This window comes from Lithobates pipiens, unplaced genomic scaffold (assembly GCF_037356315.1).
Source record: "Lithobates pipiens isolate NorthernLeopardFrog02 unplaced genomic scaffold, aLitPip1_a1.2 Scaffold_13, whole genome shotgun sequence".
NCBI lineage: Eukaryota > Metazoa > Chordata > Amphibia > Anura > Ranidae > Lithobates > Lithobates pipiens.
This window is the reverse complement of record NW_027507718.1, coordinates 13797767-13816621: the sequence shown is the minus strand read 5'-3', so window position 1 is coordinate 13816621 and position 18855 is coordinate 13797767. Positions and strand designations below refer to the sequence as shown.

General features: G+C 43.0%; 1 protein-coding gene across 2 annotated transcripts in view; it reads right to left on the bottom strand.

The window, feature by feature from the left end:
* Nucleotides 1-18855, bottom strand: part of KIF27 (kinesin family member 27) — a 144114-nt gene that overhangs the window by 88868 nt on the left and 36391 nt on the right. For both annotated transcript variants that reach the window (XM_077474864.1, XM_077474863.1), the window contains exons 6-7: nucleotides 13939-14139; nucleotides 3621-3808 (exon numbers count right to left, since the gene is read on the bottom strand). In XM_077474864.1, coding sequence (XP_077330990.1) covers nucleotides 3621-3808; nucleotides 13939-14139 — 389 coding nt within the window. The remainder of the gene's footprint in view (nucleotides 1-3620; nucleotides 3809-13938; nucleotides 14140-18855) is intronic.

Sequence of the window (18855 nt, the reverse complement as noted above, 5' to 3'; positions counted from 1 at the left end):
TCCCTATATCCAATGAGGGTGCTGCTGAAATCTCCCTCCTCACCCACCACATGTGCCCTTGCTCTCCATACTGTGTGTGTGCAGTGAGTGCTCGGAGGGTCATGAAGATGCCGGGAGGCGGGGGGAGACCAGAGATGACAAGGGTAGTGTGCTTAGGACTGGACACGGGAGAGCTGTGTCATTGCTGCTCATTATCAAAGTGGCTCTGTACAGCATTGTCTATAGGAGCTGTATGTATGCTGGGGCATACATGTCACGCTTCAAAATTGCGCCCACTCATGGAATGGTGACAAACTTTTACCCTTAAAAATCTCCATAGGCGACGTTTAAAAAAAATATACAGGTTGCATGTTTTAAGTTACAGAGGAAGTCTAGGACTAGAATTATTGCTCTCACTCTATTGATCGTGGCAATACCTCACGTGTACATATACCTTATGTGTGGTTTGAACACAGTTTTCATATGCGGGCGCTGCTCACGTATGTAAAGAAAAGGGTGGTGACCGGGTGGGCTTGTAGGGGTCTTCCACCTTAGTATTCAAAGAAAAGGGTGGTATTCACTTCCATTCACTTCTTTCTCTTTCCTGTCTGCATCCATGCCCACAATATCATAGTTTTCACTACATAATAGTGACACTACATCAAATATACTCTTAAGTTATTATTCTTACCCTATTTAGATATATACATAATCTCATTACAGCTACTATTACATACATGGCCTATGGAGCATTACAGGATACACCACATTCCCACCCTCCTTTCTCACCGAGTCTGCCCCCTGCCGGGCCCCAGTTTGGTAGCTGCAGGTTACGCCTCTTCAGCTCCCGGATGGAGTGCTTTCCACTGCTGCCTATATGGATAGGTGCCTTGGATCAATTGTCCATAATGTAAGTATGTGGTGCCTCTCAGAGGCCACGTGCTTCTTTTTTAACCACAATTACCATTGAATGTTATATCTTACTGTTACCTACTATCTTATAGATAGCCTGCATATACACCAACTCTTGAGGAAGCGAGCTGAGCTTGCGAAACGTGTTGAGTACAAAGTTGTATATGTATATGATTTATTTAATTACTGTAATTAACATGTCAATGGTTAAATCATGCCTGATGATGCCTTTATGTTCATTTAACCATGTTTTTGGAATTTGAATAAATTTTTATACCTATTTTAGATGACCTATATGACCTACTCATTTAAAGTACCATGGGCAAATTTGTTTTTTATTACTGCTCACGTATGTGTTCGCTTCTGCATGCAAGCTCGGCAGGGTGTGTTTAATATTTTTTTTCTTATTTTTTTACCTTTTATTTAATTTTTACACCGTTCTTTTTAAACAAAAAAAAATTGTGTCACTTTTATTCCTATTACAAGGAATGTAACCACCCCTTGTAATAGAAAAAAAGCCAGACAGGACCGCTTAAATATGAGATATGGAGTCAAAAAGACCTCAGATATCATATTTACACAAAAATGCAATAAAAAATAATAATAATAATTTGTCATTTAAAAAAAAATGGCCCTTTAAGAGCTATGGGCGGAAGCGCCGTTTTGACGTCCATTACACCCTGCATCTTCCCCTCACTTATCTCCATACCCAGCAAAGAAGAGGTTCCGATCGTTCCGCCGCTGCCTACAACTCGGGTAAGGGCACCGGGGTTCGGCCGGAGGGGGGCCCCTCTCCCACCACCGATAAAGGTGATCTTGCGGCAAATCCACCGCAGAGATCACCATCATCGGAAACCGGACCACCAGCGGAAGAAGAGGATACCGGCGTTATGGCAGCTAGCTGCTGCCATAACAACGGTATTCCTCTTCAAAGTTAGGACGTATATCGGTGTGTGACGGTCCAGAAGTTGTTGAGGTTTCGAGGCAGACGCTTGGTAACTCGAACCTTTAGCTTCCTCCACATATTTTCTACGAGATTAAGGTTTGGAGACTTGCTAGGCCACTCCAGGTCCTTAAAAGAGAAGTATGGGTTTTCTTTTTTCCCCCTTTTATACTTACCTAGGTGGATGCAGCATGGGACCGATGCTGCATCTGTCCCCGCTGCCTCTGCACTGAGAACTGAGCCATCGGACACCTCCGATGGCTCGGTTCATACAGATCCCCAAGAGGAGAGTTGCTGACTGTCAATCAGCAGCTCACCTCTCTGCTTCTCCTCGCTCACTGGAGCACTGAGCTGTGGAGGGGTGGGGAGTGGCCGTCTCAGTCTCTCAGCGGCTTACTGAGAGGCTGAGACAGGCATCAATCTAGTCACCTGGTGGATCCAAACTTCATTGCCTTGATGACGCAGTGCCTGGACTGATTCCTGTGACATCAGCAGAGAGCAGACTACAGACTGCTGTCTGCTGAAAACGGGTCACAGGTGTGCAAAACAAATGCACTCCTGTGACCCATAGGAGAAGCCCAGCCAAACAAGCTCAGGCTGGACTTCTCCTTTAATGTGCTTCTTCTTGAGCCACTTCTTTGTTGCCTTGGCTGTGTTTTTGGGTCATTGTAATGCTGGAATACCCATCCATGACCCATTTTCACTGCCCTGGCTGAAGGAGGTTCTCACCCAAGATTTGACAGTGCATGGCCCCGCCCATCGTCCTTTTGATGCGGGAAGTTGTCCTGTCCCCTTAGCAGAAAGACACCCTCCCAAAGCATGTTGATTCTACCTCAATGTTTGATGGTGGGGATGGTGCTCTTGGTGTCATAGGGCAGCAGTTCTCATCCTCCAAACACGGCGAGTTGAGTTGATGCCAAAGAGCTTTATTTTGGTCTCATCTGACGACAACTCTTTCACCCAGTTCTCCTCTGAATCATTCAGATGTTCATTAGCAAACGTCAGAGGGCCCTCTACATGTGCTTTCTTGAGCAGGGGGACCTTGTGGGCGCTGCAGGATTTCAGTCCTTTACGGCGTAGTGTGTTACCAATTGTTTTCTTGGCAACTGTGGTCCAAGCTGCCTTCAGATCATTGATGAGATTCTCCAATGAAGTTCTGGGCTGATTCCTCACCGTTCTCATGATCATTGAAACTCCACGAGGTGAGATCTTGCATGGAGCCCCAGTCCAAGGGAGATTGACAGTTATTTTGTGTTTCTTCCATTAGGGAACAATCGCACCAAGTGTTGTCACCCTCTCACCAAGCTGCTGGCGATGGTCTTGTAGCCCATTCCAGCCTTGTGTAGGTCTACAATCTTGTCCCTGACATCCTTGGACAGCTCTTTGGTCTTTGCCACGGTGGAGAGATTGGATCTGACTGATTGATTGCTTCTGTGGACAGGTGTCTTTTATACAGGTAACAAGCTGAGATTAGGAGCACTCCCTTTAAGAGAGTGCTCCTAATCTCAGCTCGTTACCTGTATAGAAGAGACCTGGGAGCCAGAAAGCTTGATGATTGATAGGGGGATCAAATACGTATTTTACTCATTAAAATGCAAATCGGTTTATAACTTTGGATATTTTTGTGGTTATTCTGTCTCTCAATGTTAAATAAACCTATCATTAAAATTATAGACTGATCTGTGATCAGTGGACAAATGTAAAAAATCAGCAGAGGATCAAATACTTTTTTCCCCACTGTATACAACCTCTTAAACTTTATATTTTTGAAAAATAAAAACAGTACCTAAATGGAGATTTAGGTTTGTTTGCATTCACTTTTTCTGCCTTTTCTTCTTCCTCGTCGCTATGATCTGAGAACTTTTCATGCAAAACCTCATCCTGCTCTTCTATTAAATCCAAAAGCATCTGACTGCGAGTTCGAAACCCAGCAACTACTCGTTCCAAAGAGTATGAGGGAGGACTGGTGCGCACCTAAAAAATTTAAATGGATAGCATAGGTTGTGATTTTACTCTCCTTTCAGTATTTAAAGTATAAAAGTGTGATAAGCCTCCGGTGGATGATACAGTGGATTTTAAATCAGAAGGATTTTTATTTTAACCTCTTTGCGCCTAAGGCCCCTTTCACACTTGTGCGACTTGTTCGGCGACTTGGGACTGCAAACTCGCATGACAAGTTGTACCCCATGATTTCCAATGAGTACCATTCATATCTGTGCGACGTAAAAGTAGTCCCTGTACTACTTTGGTCCGACTTTAACGCGAGTTGAGGTCTGTAGACCACGTTTACACAGGCATCATGACAAAATCGCGGCCACAAAATCGTGGTAAAATTGCGGCAAAATCGCGCAAAGTCACGGTAGTGTGAAAGGTGCCTAAGAGTAAAACAAATCTCAATGCCTAAGCACAATTTGGCAATTTTGACATGTGTTAGTAAAACTGTACATATCACCACAACTACTTTGTGCATCAAGGTGGATTATACCTTGTTTTTTTCAGGACAATTTGGGCTTTCATTTGGTGGTAAATGGTAATGGATATCTCCTGATTTTCTTTTTTATGATCAAAGAAAAACTGTCCCAAATAGTTCAAAAACAAAATGTAGCTGTATATTTCTTGCTACTACCATAATCTTTCACCAAAGAAAAAACAAAAATAAATTGTCCTACTCCTGATGATCACAGCGATACTACATATGTGTATGTTAGTTGTTGTACAGTGGATATAAAGTCTACACACCCCTGTTAAAATGTCAGGTTTCTGTGATGTAAAAAAAATAGTCAAAGATAAATAATTTCAGATTTTTATTCCCATATGTGGCCTATAAACTGTACAACTCAGTTGAACAACAAACTGAAATCTTTTAGATGGATGGAAGTAAAAAATAAAAAATAAAATAACAATATGGTTGCATAAGTGTGCAAACCCTTACAGTACACGAATACTTTGTTGAGGCACCTTTTGGATTTTATTACAACACTCAGTCTTTTTGAGTATGAGTGTATCAGCATGGCACATCTGGACTTGACAATATTTGCCCACTCTTCTTTGCAAAAACAAACATTCTAAACCTGTCAGATTGCGAGGACATCTCCTGTACACAGCCCTCTTCAGATCACCCCACAGATTTTCAATCTGATTCAGGTCTGGACTCTGGCTGGGCCATTCCAAAACTTGAATCTTCTTCTGGTGAGGCCATGCCTTTGTTGATTTGAAAGTATGTTTTGGGTCGTTCTAATGCTGAAAGGTGAAGTTCCCTTTCATGTTCAGCTTTCTAGCAGAAGCCTGAAGGTTTTCTGCAAATATTGACTGGTATTTGGAACTGGTCATAACTCCCTCTACCTTGACTAAGGCCCCTGTTCCAGCGGAAGAAAAACAGGCCCAAGGCATGATTCTGTCACCACCATGCTTCACGGTGGGTATGGTGTTCTTTTTGGTTATGTGCAGTGTTGTTTTTGCTCCAAACCTATCTTTCGTGATTATAGCCAAAAAGTTCAACACTGGTTTCATCAGACCATAACATATTTTCCCATATGCTTTTGGGAGACTTCAGATGTGTTTTTGAAAAATTTAGCTGGGCTTGGATATTTTTCTTTGTAAGAAAAGACTTCTGTCTTACCACTCTACCCCATAGTCCAGACATTTGAAGAATATGGGAGATTGTTGTCACATGTACCACACAGCCAATACTTGCCAGATATTCCTGCAACTCCTTTAAAGTTGCTGTAGGCAGCCTCCCCGACCAGTTTTCTTCTCGTCTTTTCATCAATTTTGGAGGGACTTCCAGTTATTTGGAATGTCACTGAATGTGCCATATTTTCTCCACTTGATGATGATTGTGTTCACGGTGTTTCATGTTATATGTAATGCCTTGGAAATTCTTTTGTACCCTTCTCCTGACTGATACCTGTTAACAATGAGATCCCTCTGATGCTTTGGAAGCTCTCTGCGAACAATGGCTTTTGTTGTAGGATGCGACTAAAAAAAAAATATCAGGAAAGACCTACTAGAACAGCTGAACTTTATATGGGGTTAATAAAAAGAGGCACTCTAAATGCAGGTGTGTACTGACTCCTATTTAACATCAGTTTGAGTGTGTTTGCTTAATTCTGAACACAGCTACAACCTCAGTTATAAGAGGGTGTGCACACTTATGCAACCACATTATTAAATTTTTTTATTTTTACTTCTCCTCCCTAAAAGATTTCAGTTTGTTTTTCAATTGAGTTGTACAGTTTATAGGTCACATTAAAAAGGTGGAAAAAATTTTGAAATGATTTATCTTTTTTTTTCCAATCATTTTTATTCAAAATTTTAACAGTAGAAAATACAAAAGCATTTGTAAAGAGCACATACAGTATAAAATATGAATGTAATGTATACTTATCCAGACATTTGCAAGACAGAATATCACTTCTTACAATGTACGTTTAAGTAGAGGTCTCTGCTGATGATATAGTATTTTCCATATTTCTATGGGGTGACCCCGGTTTGCATTATTATGCTGAATGTAACATTATCAAAATGCATCTCAATTTTCATGTATCTTTAACTAATAAACCAAAAACTGTTGTAAATTAAATTTAATGGTCAGCTTATAACATTCAGCAATGTACAGATATGCAATAAATCTATCTGGCATTTTCCTGAAATGGGTCACCTCTTCAAAATGAGGAAATCCCATCCCTTGTCACCCCGAATGAGGATCCTCCACCTCCAAGGGATTAGTCCCCACTCTGGGCTCATCAGGGGGTGGGCAAGAAGACTCTCGTTATTTTACAAGTAGGATTAGAGAGAGAAAAGGATAAAGATTGAGATAAGGAAGAAGAAGTAAGAAATGACCCAACTCTCTGAATCCCGCCACCCTAAGGCCATCCTACCCTAGTATAGATCAGGGATCTCCCTTCAGGTATCGGACCTATGGGTCCCAGATTCTCTCGAACATCTGCATTCTATCATTTAAGGTTGCTGTCATACGCTCATTAAGCATAATCCAGGAAAGTTTGTGTTTGAGCTGTTTAAAAGGCACTACTGCTGATTTCCAAGATTTCACAATTATAATTCTTGCTGATATAAATATAAAACACTATGAGGAGTCTCTGGGGTTTTGACGCCGACTCCACCTTACATCCCAGCAATGCCTGTCTCTGGGACTTGATAAGGTTTACTTGAGTGAGAGTGTATATAAATTTATACACCCTGATCCAGTACCGCCTTACCTTAGGGCACTGCCACCACACATGGTACATCGCTCCCTTCTGTCCACATCCATGAAAACATAAGGGCGCCTCCGAGATAAAGATTGCCAGTCTTGCCGGGACCATGTACCATCTTAGAATTACTTTATAATTCGCTTCTATCATTGATGTGTTAATTATGGACTTTGAGGCCCCCTGGGCTATTTCCTGCCATTCATCCAGCTCAATACCTTCCTGGAGCTCCACTTCCCATTTTCCCATATACCCTTGCTTTACAGAGGAGTTTGTCAAAACAGTATAAAGTTCCGACATATGTGCCTTGATTTTATCAAACTTCTGACACAAATATTCCATAGGGGACAAAGTAGTTATATCAGAATTCCAAGATATCATATTCAAGAAGTGTATTATCTGTGTGTATCGGAAGAACATTGAAGTCGGCATTTGGTATTTCTCTACTAGAACTCCTCTTGTCAGTATGCCCTGATGATCACATAAGTCTGCTATACATAATAGACATTTGTTGGTCCGCCATTCAAATGTTCTGGGAGTGAGGCCTGGAGTGAAGTTCCTGTTTCCAAGAATAGGAGCTAGTGGGGTATGCTTAGATTTTAATTTATGGGATTCTGTTAATCTGTCCCAAATATTCGAAGAGAGAGCTGGGCATAAAATTGGGGGTCTTTTCTTGGGCAATAGCCAAAGAATACATGAAATTGATCTTTCTCTACAGGCATTGGCCTCCATCTGCATCCAGATTGGGTGGGGTTACGTACTGTGAAATCTGGTTATTTGGGCCAACTGTGCTGCATAATAATATTTTTTGCAAGTCTGGAACCCCCAACCCACCTTTTCTTTTGGGGGTAAATAATGTATGCTTGTTCACCCTAGGCCTCTTATCTTCCCAGATAAAGGATATAAGTTTCATCTGAAATACCATCAATTCGACCAGTGCCACGGGTAACGTGCAGAAGAGATATAGTACTTTCGGAAGTACATTCATTTTTACTGAATGTAGTCTGCCAAACCACGACGGTGGGTGAAGTAGCCTCCTGGCCAGATAGGTCCCTTTGAATAGTGCAGGATAGTTTTGTGAGTATAATGTGCGTTAGGACGGGGTGAAATGAATGCCCAAATATGAGAGGGCCTCTGCTTGCCATATAAAGTTATAGGAATGTTTAAGTGCGGAGAGCGTGCTTTCCTCCAATAAGATCTTCATAGCCTGTGACTTATAATGGTTTATTTGAGACCTGAGATTATGGAGAATGGTTTGAGTATGGCGTATAAGTTGGGGTGAGTGGGGATAGGGGATGAAACCAACATCAAAATGTCATCCGCAAAAAGGACGCATTTATGTTCACTAGTGCTGCATTCTATTCCTCGAATATCAACAGAGGTACAAATTTTTATTGTGAGCGGCTCTAGGGCCAGGACAAAGAGTAGCGGGGACAGTTGACATCCTTGACGAGTTCCCCTTTGGATAGCAATGGGACTCGAGAAGTAGAACTTTATCATTAAAGCTGATGTTGGGGAGCTGTATAGGACTTGAAGTGTGGACATGAAGTTCGACCCAAAGCCCAGCTGGGCCAAGACAAAAAAAAAAAAAAAAAAAAGAGGTAATCTCAAGAGAGGGAATCAAATGCTTTGTGTATGTCTAGGGATAGCAATATTCCCCGTCTTGGTCCTGTCCCATATCAGTCAGAGTGAATTACCGAAATTATGTCAAAGACTCTTCTAGTTTGGTCTGTCGCTTGGTGACCTGGAACAAAATCCCGCCTGGTCTGGGTGGATGTATTGCGCAAGAAATGAGTTCAGTCTAACTGCCAGGATTTTTGTCATAATTTTTATATCTGTATATATCAACGACATTGGACGATAATTCGCGCAAAGCCCATGATCCTTTCCCGGTTTAGGTATTATATGTATATACGCTGTGTTTTCCTGTGCTGGAAGATCTGTGCTCTGTCTGATTGTATTAAAAAATATACAGAGAAATTGAACCTCTTGAAATTTTCGGTAGTATTGTCCTGAGAACCCATTCGGATCTGGGGCTTTGGAGGGGTTCAAACTCTTTATAGCCTGTCCTATTTCTATTTCTGAGAATTCCTTGTCCATTAGTTCTGAGTGTTCTCGTGTCAACTTGGGCAAGGAAATATTACTAAAAAAATCCTCCATTTTACCCAGTCCGACTTTCACTTACTCACTGTATAATTTTGAGTAAAATTTGGTAAATTCTTTTAAAATGAGTTCTGGGTTTTGGCTCGACTGCCCATTATTCAGTCTAAGTTTAGGCAATGTAGGGGCGAGGAACTCATTTTCACACCAATAGCGTGGTGGGTTTATCACCCATTGTGTAGTATCATGACCCCTGTATACACTTTTCTGCCTGAGTGGCAAGACTCAAGTTTAATGCCAGTCTGGCCGTATCAATTTTATGCTTAATATCCATCTGTGATGACGCCCGTTGTTCAGATAGCAAGTCATTCAATTCTGTCTCTTCCTGTGTTATCATACTGTCCGGGGATCATTTGAGTCTGGCCCCTAATTGTAGTAACTAACCATAAATAGCCGCCTTGTGGGCTGCCTAATTTATAATTGGGGACGTGGCCGAGGGCAAATTCTCCAGAAAAAAAATTAGCATTTCGGCACTTCTATCTTCGTTAGCACTCCCGGTTCGTTTAATAACATTGCATTTAGACACCATGGGGAGGGACATGGCTTCTTCCACGGGTCCAAAAGGAATAACCTAACCAGCGAGTGATCTGAACATGGAGTGGCAAGGATTCTCACTGAGGTCACGTAGGGTAGTAATGGGGACCCTAAAAATATATGATCTATTCGGGAGTATGTATCATGCACGTGCGAGTAGTAGGTGTAATCTCTGGTGAAGGGATTGTCCTCCCGCCATGCGTCAATTATGTCATAACTATGTAGCAACCGTGCCAAGTTACTGCTGCTTCTGGGTACATGTTTGAATATGGATTTATTAGGAGACGACTTATCTAACATTTTTGTCTAAAGGTAGATTACTGTCCCCACCTAGAATCACCTGTCCCTGCACTTCTGGAAGCAGCACTGCCAGCATGTCGTGAAAAAATTCCAGTTGGCCCAAATTGGGAGTATAGTACGAAATAAGGGAGAATTGGTCATTAATATGGCCTACTGTCATTATGTACCTATCCTTTTTATCCTTTACTACGGTGATAGGGCTAAAGGGTAGCTTTCGTGAAAAACAAATGGCTATCCCTCGTTTTTTCTCGGGGCCTGATGAAGTGTAAAACTGTGGGTATCGGGTGCTGAGATATCTTGGGGTTGTGGTTTTGGATAAGTTGGTCTCTTCTAAGAGTATATCCGCCTTGTGTTTGTGGTAATAGAGGAAAGCCCTCGCTCTTTCAGTAGGGGAATTAAAGCCCTGCGCATTATGTGTAACAAGCGAGTACTTAGTTAGGTAATCAGCCGACATCATGGTTTGGCAGAGCACACTCACCTTGACACAGATGCAGAGCCTCTAGGCTCCAAGGACAGGAGGACATGAGCAGCACAGGGGTCTGTGAGGATGTGGCAGGACTGGAGCGGGAGGTCAGAGCCCAATAAAAGAAGAGGAAAGCAGAGACATTAGTAAGTATTAGGAGAGGATTGCAGGGCTTAGTGCCTTGCACTGTAAGTAACATTAACCACTTCCCGACCGGTGCACGCCGATGTACGTCGGCAGAATGGCATGGACAGGCAAATGGGCGTACCTGTACGTCCCTTTAAATTTGCCGCCCTGCCATGTGTCGGTCAGGATCCCCGTGAGTCCGGTCGCGGGTCCCACGGACTCGATTGCCACGGGCATACCCGCGATCGTCTCACGTGGCGGCTGAACTAGGAGATGCTGTTGTAAACAGCATCTCCCAGTTCTGCCTAGCAACAAGTGACGTTGATCTCTGCTCCATGTGATTGGAGCAGAGATCAGTGTTCACTAAAAGAAAGCCCAGCCCCCAACAGTTAGTAACACACCCCTAGGAACACTTAACCCCTACACTGCCAGTGTCATTTACACAGGAATCACTGCATTTGTATAGCAGTGATTGCTGTATAAATGACAATGGTCCCAAAAATGTCCGATGTATCTGCCATAATGTCGCAGTCACAATAAAAATCGCTGATCGCCGCCATTACTAGTAAAAAAAAAAAACATTAATAAAAATGCCATAAAACTATGCCCTATTTTGTAAACGCTATAACTTTTGCGCAAATCAATCAATAATCGCTTATTGTGATTTTTTTTACCAAAAATATGTAGAAGAATATGTATCGGCCTATATTGAGGGGAAAAAAAACGTTTTTTTATATATATTTTTGGAGGATATTTATTATAACAAAAAGTAAAAAATAATGCGTTTTTTTCAAAATTGATGCTCTATTTTTGTTTATAGCGCAAAAAATAAAAACCGACGCAGTGCCGAATCGCAAAAAGTGGTCTGGTCTTAAGCCAGCAAAATGTTCTGGGGCTTAAGTGGTTAAATTAAAAAAAAAACTACAGGGGGACAAAGCCCTCCCCAGGTCACATTCCCGGGGACTCAAACATGAGGTTGCTCCCATCAGGAGAAGAGAGCAAGGTCACTGAAGTGGCTTGCATGTCCGACCCAACTCAAAACCGTGTTCAGAAATAAACAGGAAGTTACATAAGAAAATTGGTAACCAATCGTGCGGATAGCTCCAAACCATAAATGCTCTGGCCACCCCGCTCCCCCATATCGTCAGGGGTAATAGTGGCAGACCATCGGGTCACCCTGCTATGTCATTATCAACACAACCCGGTCAACTAAGAAACATTAGGGCAGCAACTGGCAAAAAGCAAGGCACTCAATTGTAATTTCAATAATACTATGCAGTAGAACTTAAAACCGTAAAGTCTGTCCAACCAGGAAGGTAGTCCCCTACAACTGCAGACTCAACATGCCCCATTCAAGAATGACTCCATTCATGGACCTAGAGGGAAAGAAACAAGATAAGCGCGAGCAGTGTCCCTACCGCCTCGTGTGTCCTGCTTACCCGGCACCTCTTGGGAGAAGTATGCCCAGAGGGAGGGGGTTGTGTCTGATTCTACCGGTTGTTTTGTTTCTATGGCCCTTTCTGTGATTGTGCCGAGTTCCGCCATCGCATGGCAGTCTCCAGGTGGTCCGCAGTCCATCTTGGACCTCTGCAAGGAAAGATATATGATGCATCTCTCTCCTCTATTCACAGAGAGAGAAAACATTGGGGTGAGCTTCACAGTGACTGATCAGAGGCTATCACAGCGATTGAGTGACTCGGAATGGGTGTTCCGGGTCCCGATCATTAGTACAGGGCCTGGGGCTCTCGATGTGGCCCTGGTCTCTGAAGAGAGCATGCACAATGGAAAATACACAAATATACAGCACCACAGAAAAAAAAAAAAAAAAATCGAGTGGGGGCCGCATATTTATGTGAGGTTGGTGTCAAGGTGTAAAACTAGTTTGTTGACCAACCCAACCCTCTAGCTCTTTGACGAATAGGGATTAAGGATCTGAAAATAATTTACTCTAGAATATCCTGATTTATATTATGAGCTAAAAGCCCTAGATCAGGCATTTAATACTGTTTTATTGGTTATTTGCATACCCCAGTGGTTTAAACTGTAAAAGAAATGAGGCAATTCCTTAAATTATGGTGCAACTTTATATTTTCAGACAAGTTCCATAACCCTTTCCCTGATACAATGTTGCAATGGTTACTATAATATAATATGAGCAAAACTGTTGGCACTATATAAATCCTGTATAATTATAATGTTAAAGTATATTATATTATATATATATATATATATATATATATATATATATATATATATATATATATATATATATATATATATATATATATATATATTTTTTTTTTTTTTTTTATATTACAGTTGAGCATTTGGACACAATTTTTTAATGGCTTATGAGTGGAACAGATCCTACAGTTAGGCTGGATTCACACCTACGCAGTTTTAGCGCTTTTTGCATTTTGCAGATTTGAACTACAGTCCATTTAGCATGGTTTCCTATGGAACACGTTCTATTGTGCAAATCTGGAAAATGCAAAAAGCGCAAAAAATGCATAGGTGTGAATCCAGCCTTATGCTGGTTCAGGCCCCTGATATGTGTTGTACTGAATGGGAAATTAATTTTGCTTTCTGTGAAAGCAGTAGAAAATTATGTGTCTTTGGACTGTAGCTGTATTCACCATGTGTTGTAAGGAACGCACTCCTTGGGCATGGTATCATTTCATAGACACATCTACACAACAGGAATATTTGATCATTTTCCACTGAAAAGAATTAAGTTTATATAAGCATTGCTACTAAACTCCCAGGAAGATAAAGCTAGGCTTTGTCTTTTATTATTTTTACTACCATTATACAAAACTAAATATACACACAACCATAAAAGTGTAACTAAAGGCAATTTTTTTTTTTTAGTTTTAGATAGAGTGGAGAGGGATTAGAACCCCTGTCAGCTTTTTATTGCCGTCTGTGCCCCCATTAAGGAGATTCTCTCCTCCTTCTCTCCCTCTCTATTTGTCCTGTTTCCCATTATTGAAAGTAAAAGAAAACCCCACATTTTGGGTTGACATTAGAACACCAAGAGGGGAAACCTTCCAATGGGGACACAAGTTCTGTAGATACAAGTTCTGGGGACACACCAAGATTCCCCTTACTTTTGAAGGATTTCCGCTCACTTCTTGTTTTCGATACGGGACATGAAGTTATGGGATATTTCTCCAAAGGAACACAGATGGGAAAAAAAAAAAAAACTGACTGGTATAACCCTCCCTTATTTTATCCAAAAATAAATAAAAATGCCCTTAGTTACACTTTAAATAACTTGGCTAAGTGACACTAACATGGAAGCATCTTACCTTCCTTGGTTCTGATAGGTGAGTAGACTGCCTGAAGCTTGCAGCTATCATTTCAGATTGGTGACTCAATGGTACACTATAAGGTCTCTTGGTTATATAGTCTTGCTCTCTCACAGAATCTTGTGGAGATTCATTCTGCAGCAATTCCACTTTATTCCTCAGTTCATCAATAAGAAGTTGTTGCTCCACAAGTTTCTCTGTCTAGTGTAATAAACATAAATTATCATTAAGACACTATAAATAAACAAACAATTAAAATTACCATTATGGCTCTTGTTTCACAAATAAGAATCACATTTTCTACAAAGTACGGTGTAGAAAGCAACATTTATAAGTGATATAATTACTGTACACCAGGGGTGTCCAACCTGCAGCCCAACACAAAATCGTCAACTTACTTAAAAATTTTGATTTTTTTTTTGGGTGGGAATTTTTTGTAAAAATGCGTTTACACTTAGTAAATACATGCAGCCGAAGAAAAAAATTGACTTTAACAACTTCCCACCCGGCCAATGTACATATACAGCCGGGTGGGAGCCACCTCCTTCAGGAACATCCTTCAGAAGGAGGGGGATCACGCATGCGCGTGCCCGCGCAGCGGCGCGATCCCGATGCGCTCGTGTCACCCTTGGCGCATCTCCGATCGGCAGGAGGGCTCTGCGATTGGCCCTCCTGATCACATGACGGCCCTGTCCAATCACGGCCGTCATGTGATGTAAACAAACAGCCGGTTGCTAGGCAATCGGCTCTCCTCTCCTCACACGGAAGTCGTCGCTGAGGAGAGGAGAGCAGATCGCTGCAGCCGGCTGGTGATCAGTGAGTATGAGCTGTTTTTACAGCTTTTTACTCACTGATCACTAGTCTAGTATAAACCTACAGTGTAAACACACATGTCACCACAATACACACGTCTACACACATGTCCCCAAAACACACATGTCCCCAAATAATAAAAAGACATGTCCCCAAATAAAAAAAAAACACATGTCCACCACATATGTCCCACTAAAATCATATGTTCCAATGATTATCTGCACACATATGTACACGATCATTTGCGTACATATGTCCATGATCACACAAACCAATTATTATACACTTAACGGAATTTTTTTTTACCAAAAACATGTAGCAGAATACATTTTGGCTTAAATCTATGACAAAATTTGATTTTATTGGATTTCTTTTAAAATAGAAAAAAGAAAATATTGCTTTTTTCCAAATTTCCACTTTTTTTGTGCTTATATCGCAAAAAAAACGGAGTCGTGAATAAATACCACCAAATAAAGCTCTATTTGTGCGAACAAAATTTATAAAAATTTCATTTGGGTACAGTGTAGCATGACTGCGCAATTGTCATTGAAAGTGCGAGAGCGATGAAAGCTGAAAATTGGGCTGGGAAGGAAGGGGGCGAAAGTGCCCTGTATTGTAGTGGTTAAAGTGTCTTTATAATGGACTTTTATATGTTTTATCTTGCCAAAGATAAAAATCTCTACAATCACGCCTAATTTACCTCATCAGTTTTCAGCAGCACCTATATTTTTGAGCAACTGTGAAGCGCACAAAAGGCAGAATCAGAACTAAAATATACGATGAGCACCTTGATAATTATGCACTAAATACCAGATATTGATGCGTTACTTTATCAAATATCACACAAGTTATATGTTGTCCTCTTTCTTTTATAATATAAATATTGAAAAAAATAAAAATAAAGGTTTATTACTCAAATAGATACATTATCCATATTAGTGATCATAAACTTGTCATCTGTCTGACTTTTTTTTGCTTGTCAGCTATCCTTCTCGTTAGAGTATTTTATGTGTGTGTGTCTTCTTCTAGTGTGGCCCAAGAAGGTCAAAACGTTGGATATCCCTGCTGTACACATTTATTATTATACTACTAAAGTATTTTGTTCTTTTTTAAAGCTTTTAACAATTGTCAAGCCATACTGATGATATACTCCATGGATAAGCCTTACCAGCATATGATCACTGGTTGACAGTCAAGTGTTTATGGGTGCCCAGCGGCTTACAATTCAGGTTAAAAATTGAATGATTAGGCTGAATTTATTTTCCCAGATTATAACTAATATTAACAAATATTATCATAATAATAATTATTATCATTATCAAGTCTGGTCAGGTTATTTTTTGCATTTCTAACTCTCCTATGACTAGTTATGCAGACCTTATATGTATATATACCTTAATGTGTTCCCCCATCTACAGGTTTGGCTACATAATTTTCAGCAAAGAAAAGTGGCTACTGGCTATACCTGTGCAGTTATGGGGTCATCTCTCAAGACTGTGGCTTTCAGGAGACTCAATCAGAAGCATAGCCAAACAGGAAGTGAGAGTAAATTCCTGCAAATTAAGGGAATTCTATGGGGACCCCCAGGTCACTAGAACTGGTGTACCTATTTGAAGCTTTTTTCTATTACTTTTCTGGGGAAAACCCGAAATGTGGGATTTTGTCTTACTTTCACTTTCAATGACAATGGTAAACAAGATGAATCGCCTTAACGAGGGCACAGACAGCTATAAAAACTAGGGATGCACCGAATGGGTTTTTTGGTGCCGAAACCGATACCGAAAATGAAAAATACACTAGGCCGAAAACCGAAACCGATACCGAAACAGCACCGATACCGAAAATGACTGTTTTAAAAAAATATTTTTATACAGGAGGTGGTCAGAGACTGGGGACATGGTACAGGAGGTGATCAGAGACTGGGGACATGGTACAGGAGGTGGTCAGAGACTGGGGACATGGTACAGGAGGTGGTCAGAGACTGGGGACATGGTACAGGAGGTGGTCAGAGACTGGGGACATGGTACAGGAGGTGGTCAGAGACTGGGGACATGGTACAGGAGGTGGTCAGAGACTGGGGACATGGTACAGGAGGTGGTCAGAGGCTGGGGACATGGTACAGGAGGTGGTCAGAGGCTGGGGACATGGTACAGGAGGTGGTCAGAGGCTGGGGACATGGTACAGGAGGTGGTCAGAGACTGGGGACATGGTACAGGAGGTGGTCAGAGACTGGGGACATGGTACAGGAGGTGGTCAGAGACTGGGGACATGGTACAGGAGGTGGTCAGAGACTGGGGACATGGTACAGGAGGTGGTCAGAAACTGGGGACATGGCACAGGAGATGGTCAGAGACTGGGGACATGGCACAGGAGATGGTCAGAGACTGGGGACATGGCACAGGAGATGGTCAGAGACTGGGGACATGGCACAGGAGATGGTCAGAGACTGGGGACATGGCACAGGAGATGGTCAGAGACTGGGGACATGGCACAGGAGATGGTCAGAGACTGGGGACATGGTACAGGAGATGGTCAGAGACTGGGGACATGGTACAGGAGATGGTCAGAGACTGGGGACATGGTACAGGAGAAGGTCAGAGACTGGGGACATGGTACAGGAGATGGTCAGAGACTGGGGACATGGTACAGGAGATGGTCAGAGACTGGGGACATGGTACAGGAGATGGTCAGAGACTGGGGACGTGGTACAGGAGGTGATCAGAGACTGGGGACGTGGTACAGGAGGTGGTCAGAGACTGGAGACGTGGTACAGGAGGTGGTCAGAGACTGGGGACATGGTACAGGAGATGGTCAGAGACTGGGGACGTGGTACAGGAGGTGGTCAGAGACTGGGGACATGGTACAGGAGATGGTCAGAGACTGCAGACGTGGTACAGGAGATGGTCAGAGACTGGGGACGTGGTACAGGAGATGGTCAGAAATTGCACACATGATACATGACACATGATACAATTGATACAATGCAGCCAGCCAGTGTCCCCCGTTGCAGCCAGTGTGTCCCCTCATAGCAGCCAGTGTCTCCCCTCATAGCAGCCAGTGTCTCCCCTCATAGCAGCCAGTGTCTCCCCTCATAGCAGCCAGTGTCTCCCCCTCATAGCAGCCAGTGTGTCCCCCTCATAGCAGCCAGTGTGTCCCCCTCATGGCAGCCAGTGTGTCCCCCTCATGGCAGCCAGTGTGTCCCCCTCATGGCAGCCAGTGTGTCCCCCTCATGGCAGCCAGTGTGTCCCCCTCATGGCAGCCAGTGTGTCCCCCTCATGGCAGCCAGTGTGTCCCCCTCATGGCAGCCAGTGTGTCCCCCTCATGGCAGCCAGTGTGTCCCCCTCATGGCAGCCAGTGTGTCCCCCTCATGGCAGCCAGTGTGTCCCCCTCATGGCAGCCAGTGTGTCCCCCTCATGGCAGCCAGTGTGTCCCCCTCATGGCAGCCAGTGTGTCCCCTCATGGCAGCCAGTGTGTCCCCTCAATGGCAGCCAGTGTGTCCCCTCAATGGCAGCCAGTGTGTCCCCTCATAGCAGCCAGTGTCTCCCCTCATAGCAGCCAGTGTCTCCCCTCATAGCAGCCAGTGTCTCCCCTCATAGCAGCCAGTGTGTCCCCTCAGAGCAGCCAGTGTGTCCCCTCAGAGCAGCCAGTGTGTTCCCTCAGAGCAGCCAGTGTGTCCCCTCAGAGCAGCTAACCTGTAAACAGAAGAGAGAAGAGGAGAGTCGCCTCCGTCGCCTGTTTGATCACAGCAGGGGAACATCACAGCTTTCAGTTCAATAGCTGTGTGTTCCCGGCCACGCGCCATCACGTAAGCCCCTCCCCCTTGTCAGGGCACTTTGATAGACAGATCATCCGTCCAATCCTACGGGTGATCTGTCTATCAAAGTGCCCGGACAAGGGGGAGGGGCTGTACGTGACGGCGCACGGCCGGGAACACACAGCTATTGAAATAAAAGCTGTGATGTTCCCGCTCTGTGATCAAACAGGTGGTGGAGACGGCTCTCCTGCACTATTTGGAATGTTATAGCTTTTCATGATGGGCGCACCAGGGGTGGGGGGCGGAGCCCCACCCCCTACCCTGGCCCGCCCCATTTTCGGCTCCATTAT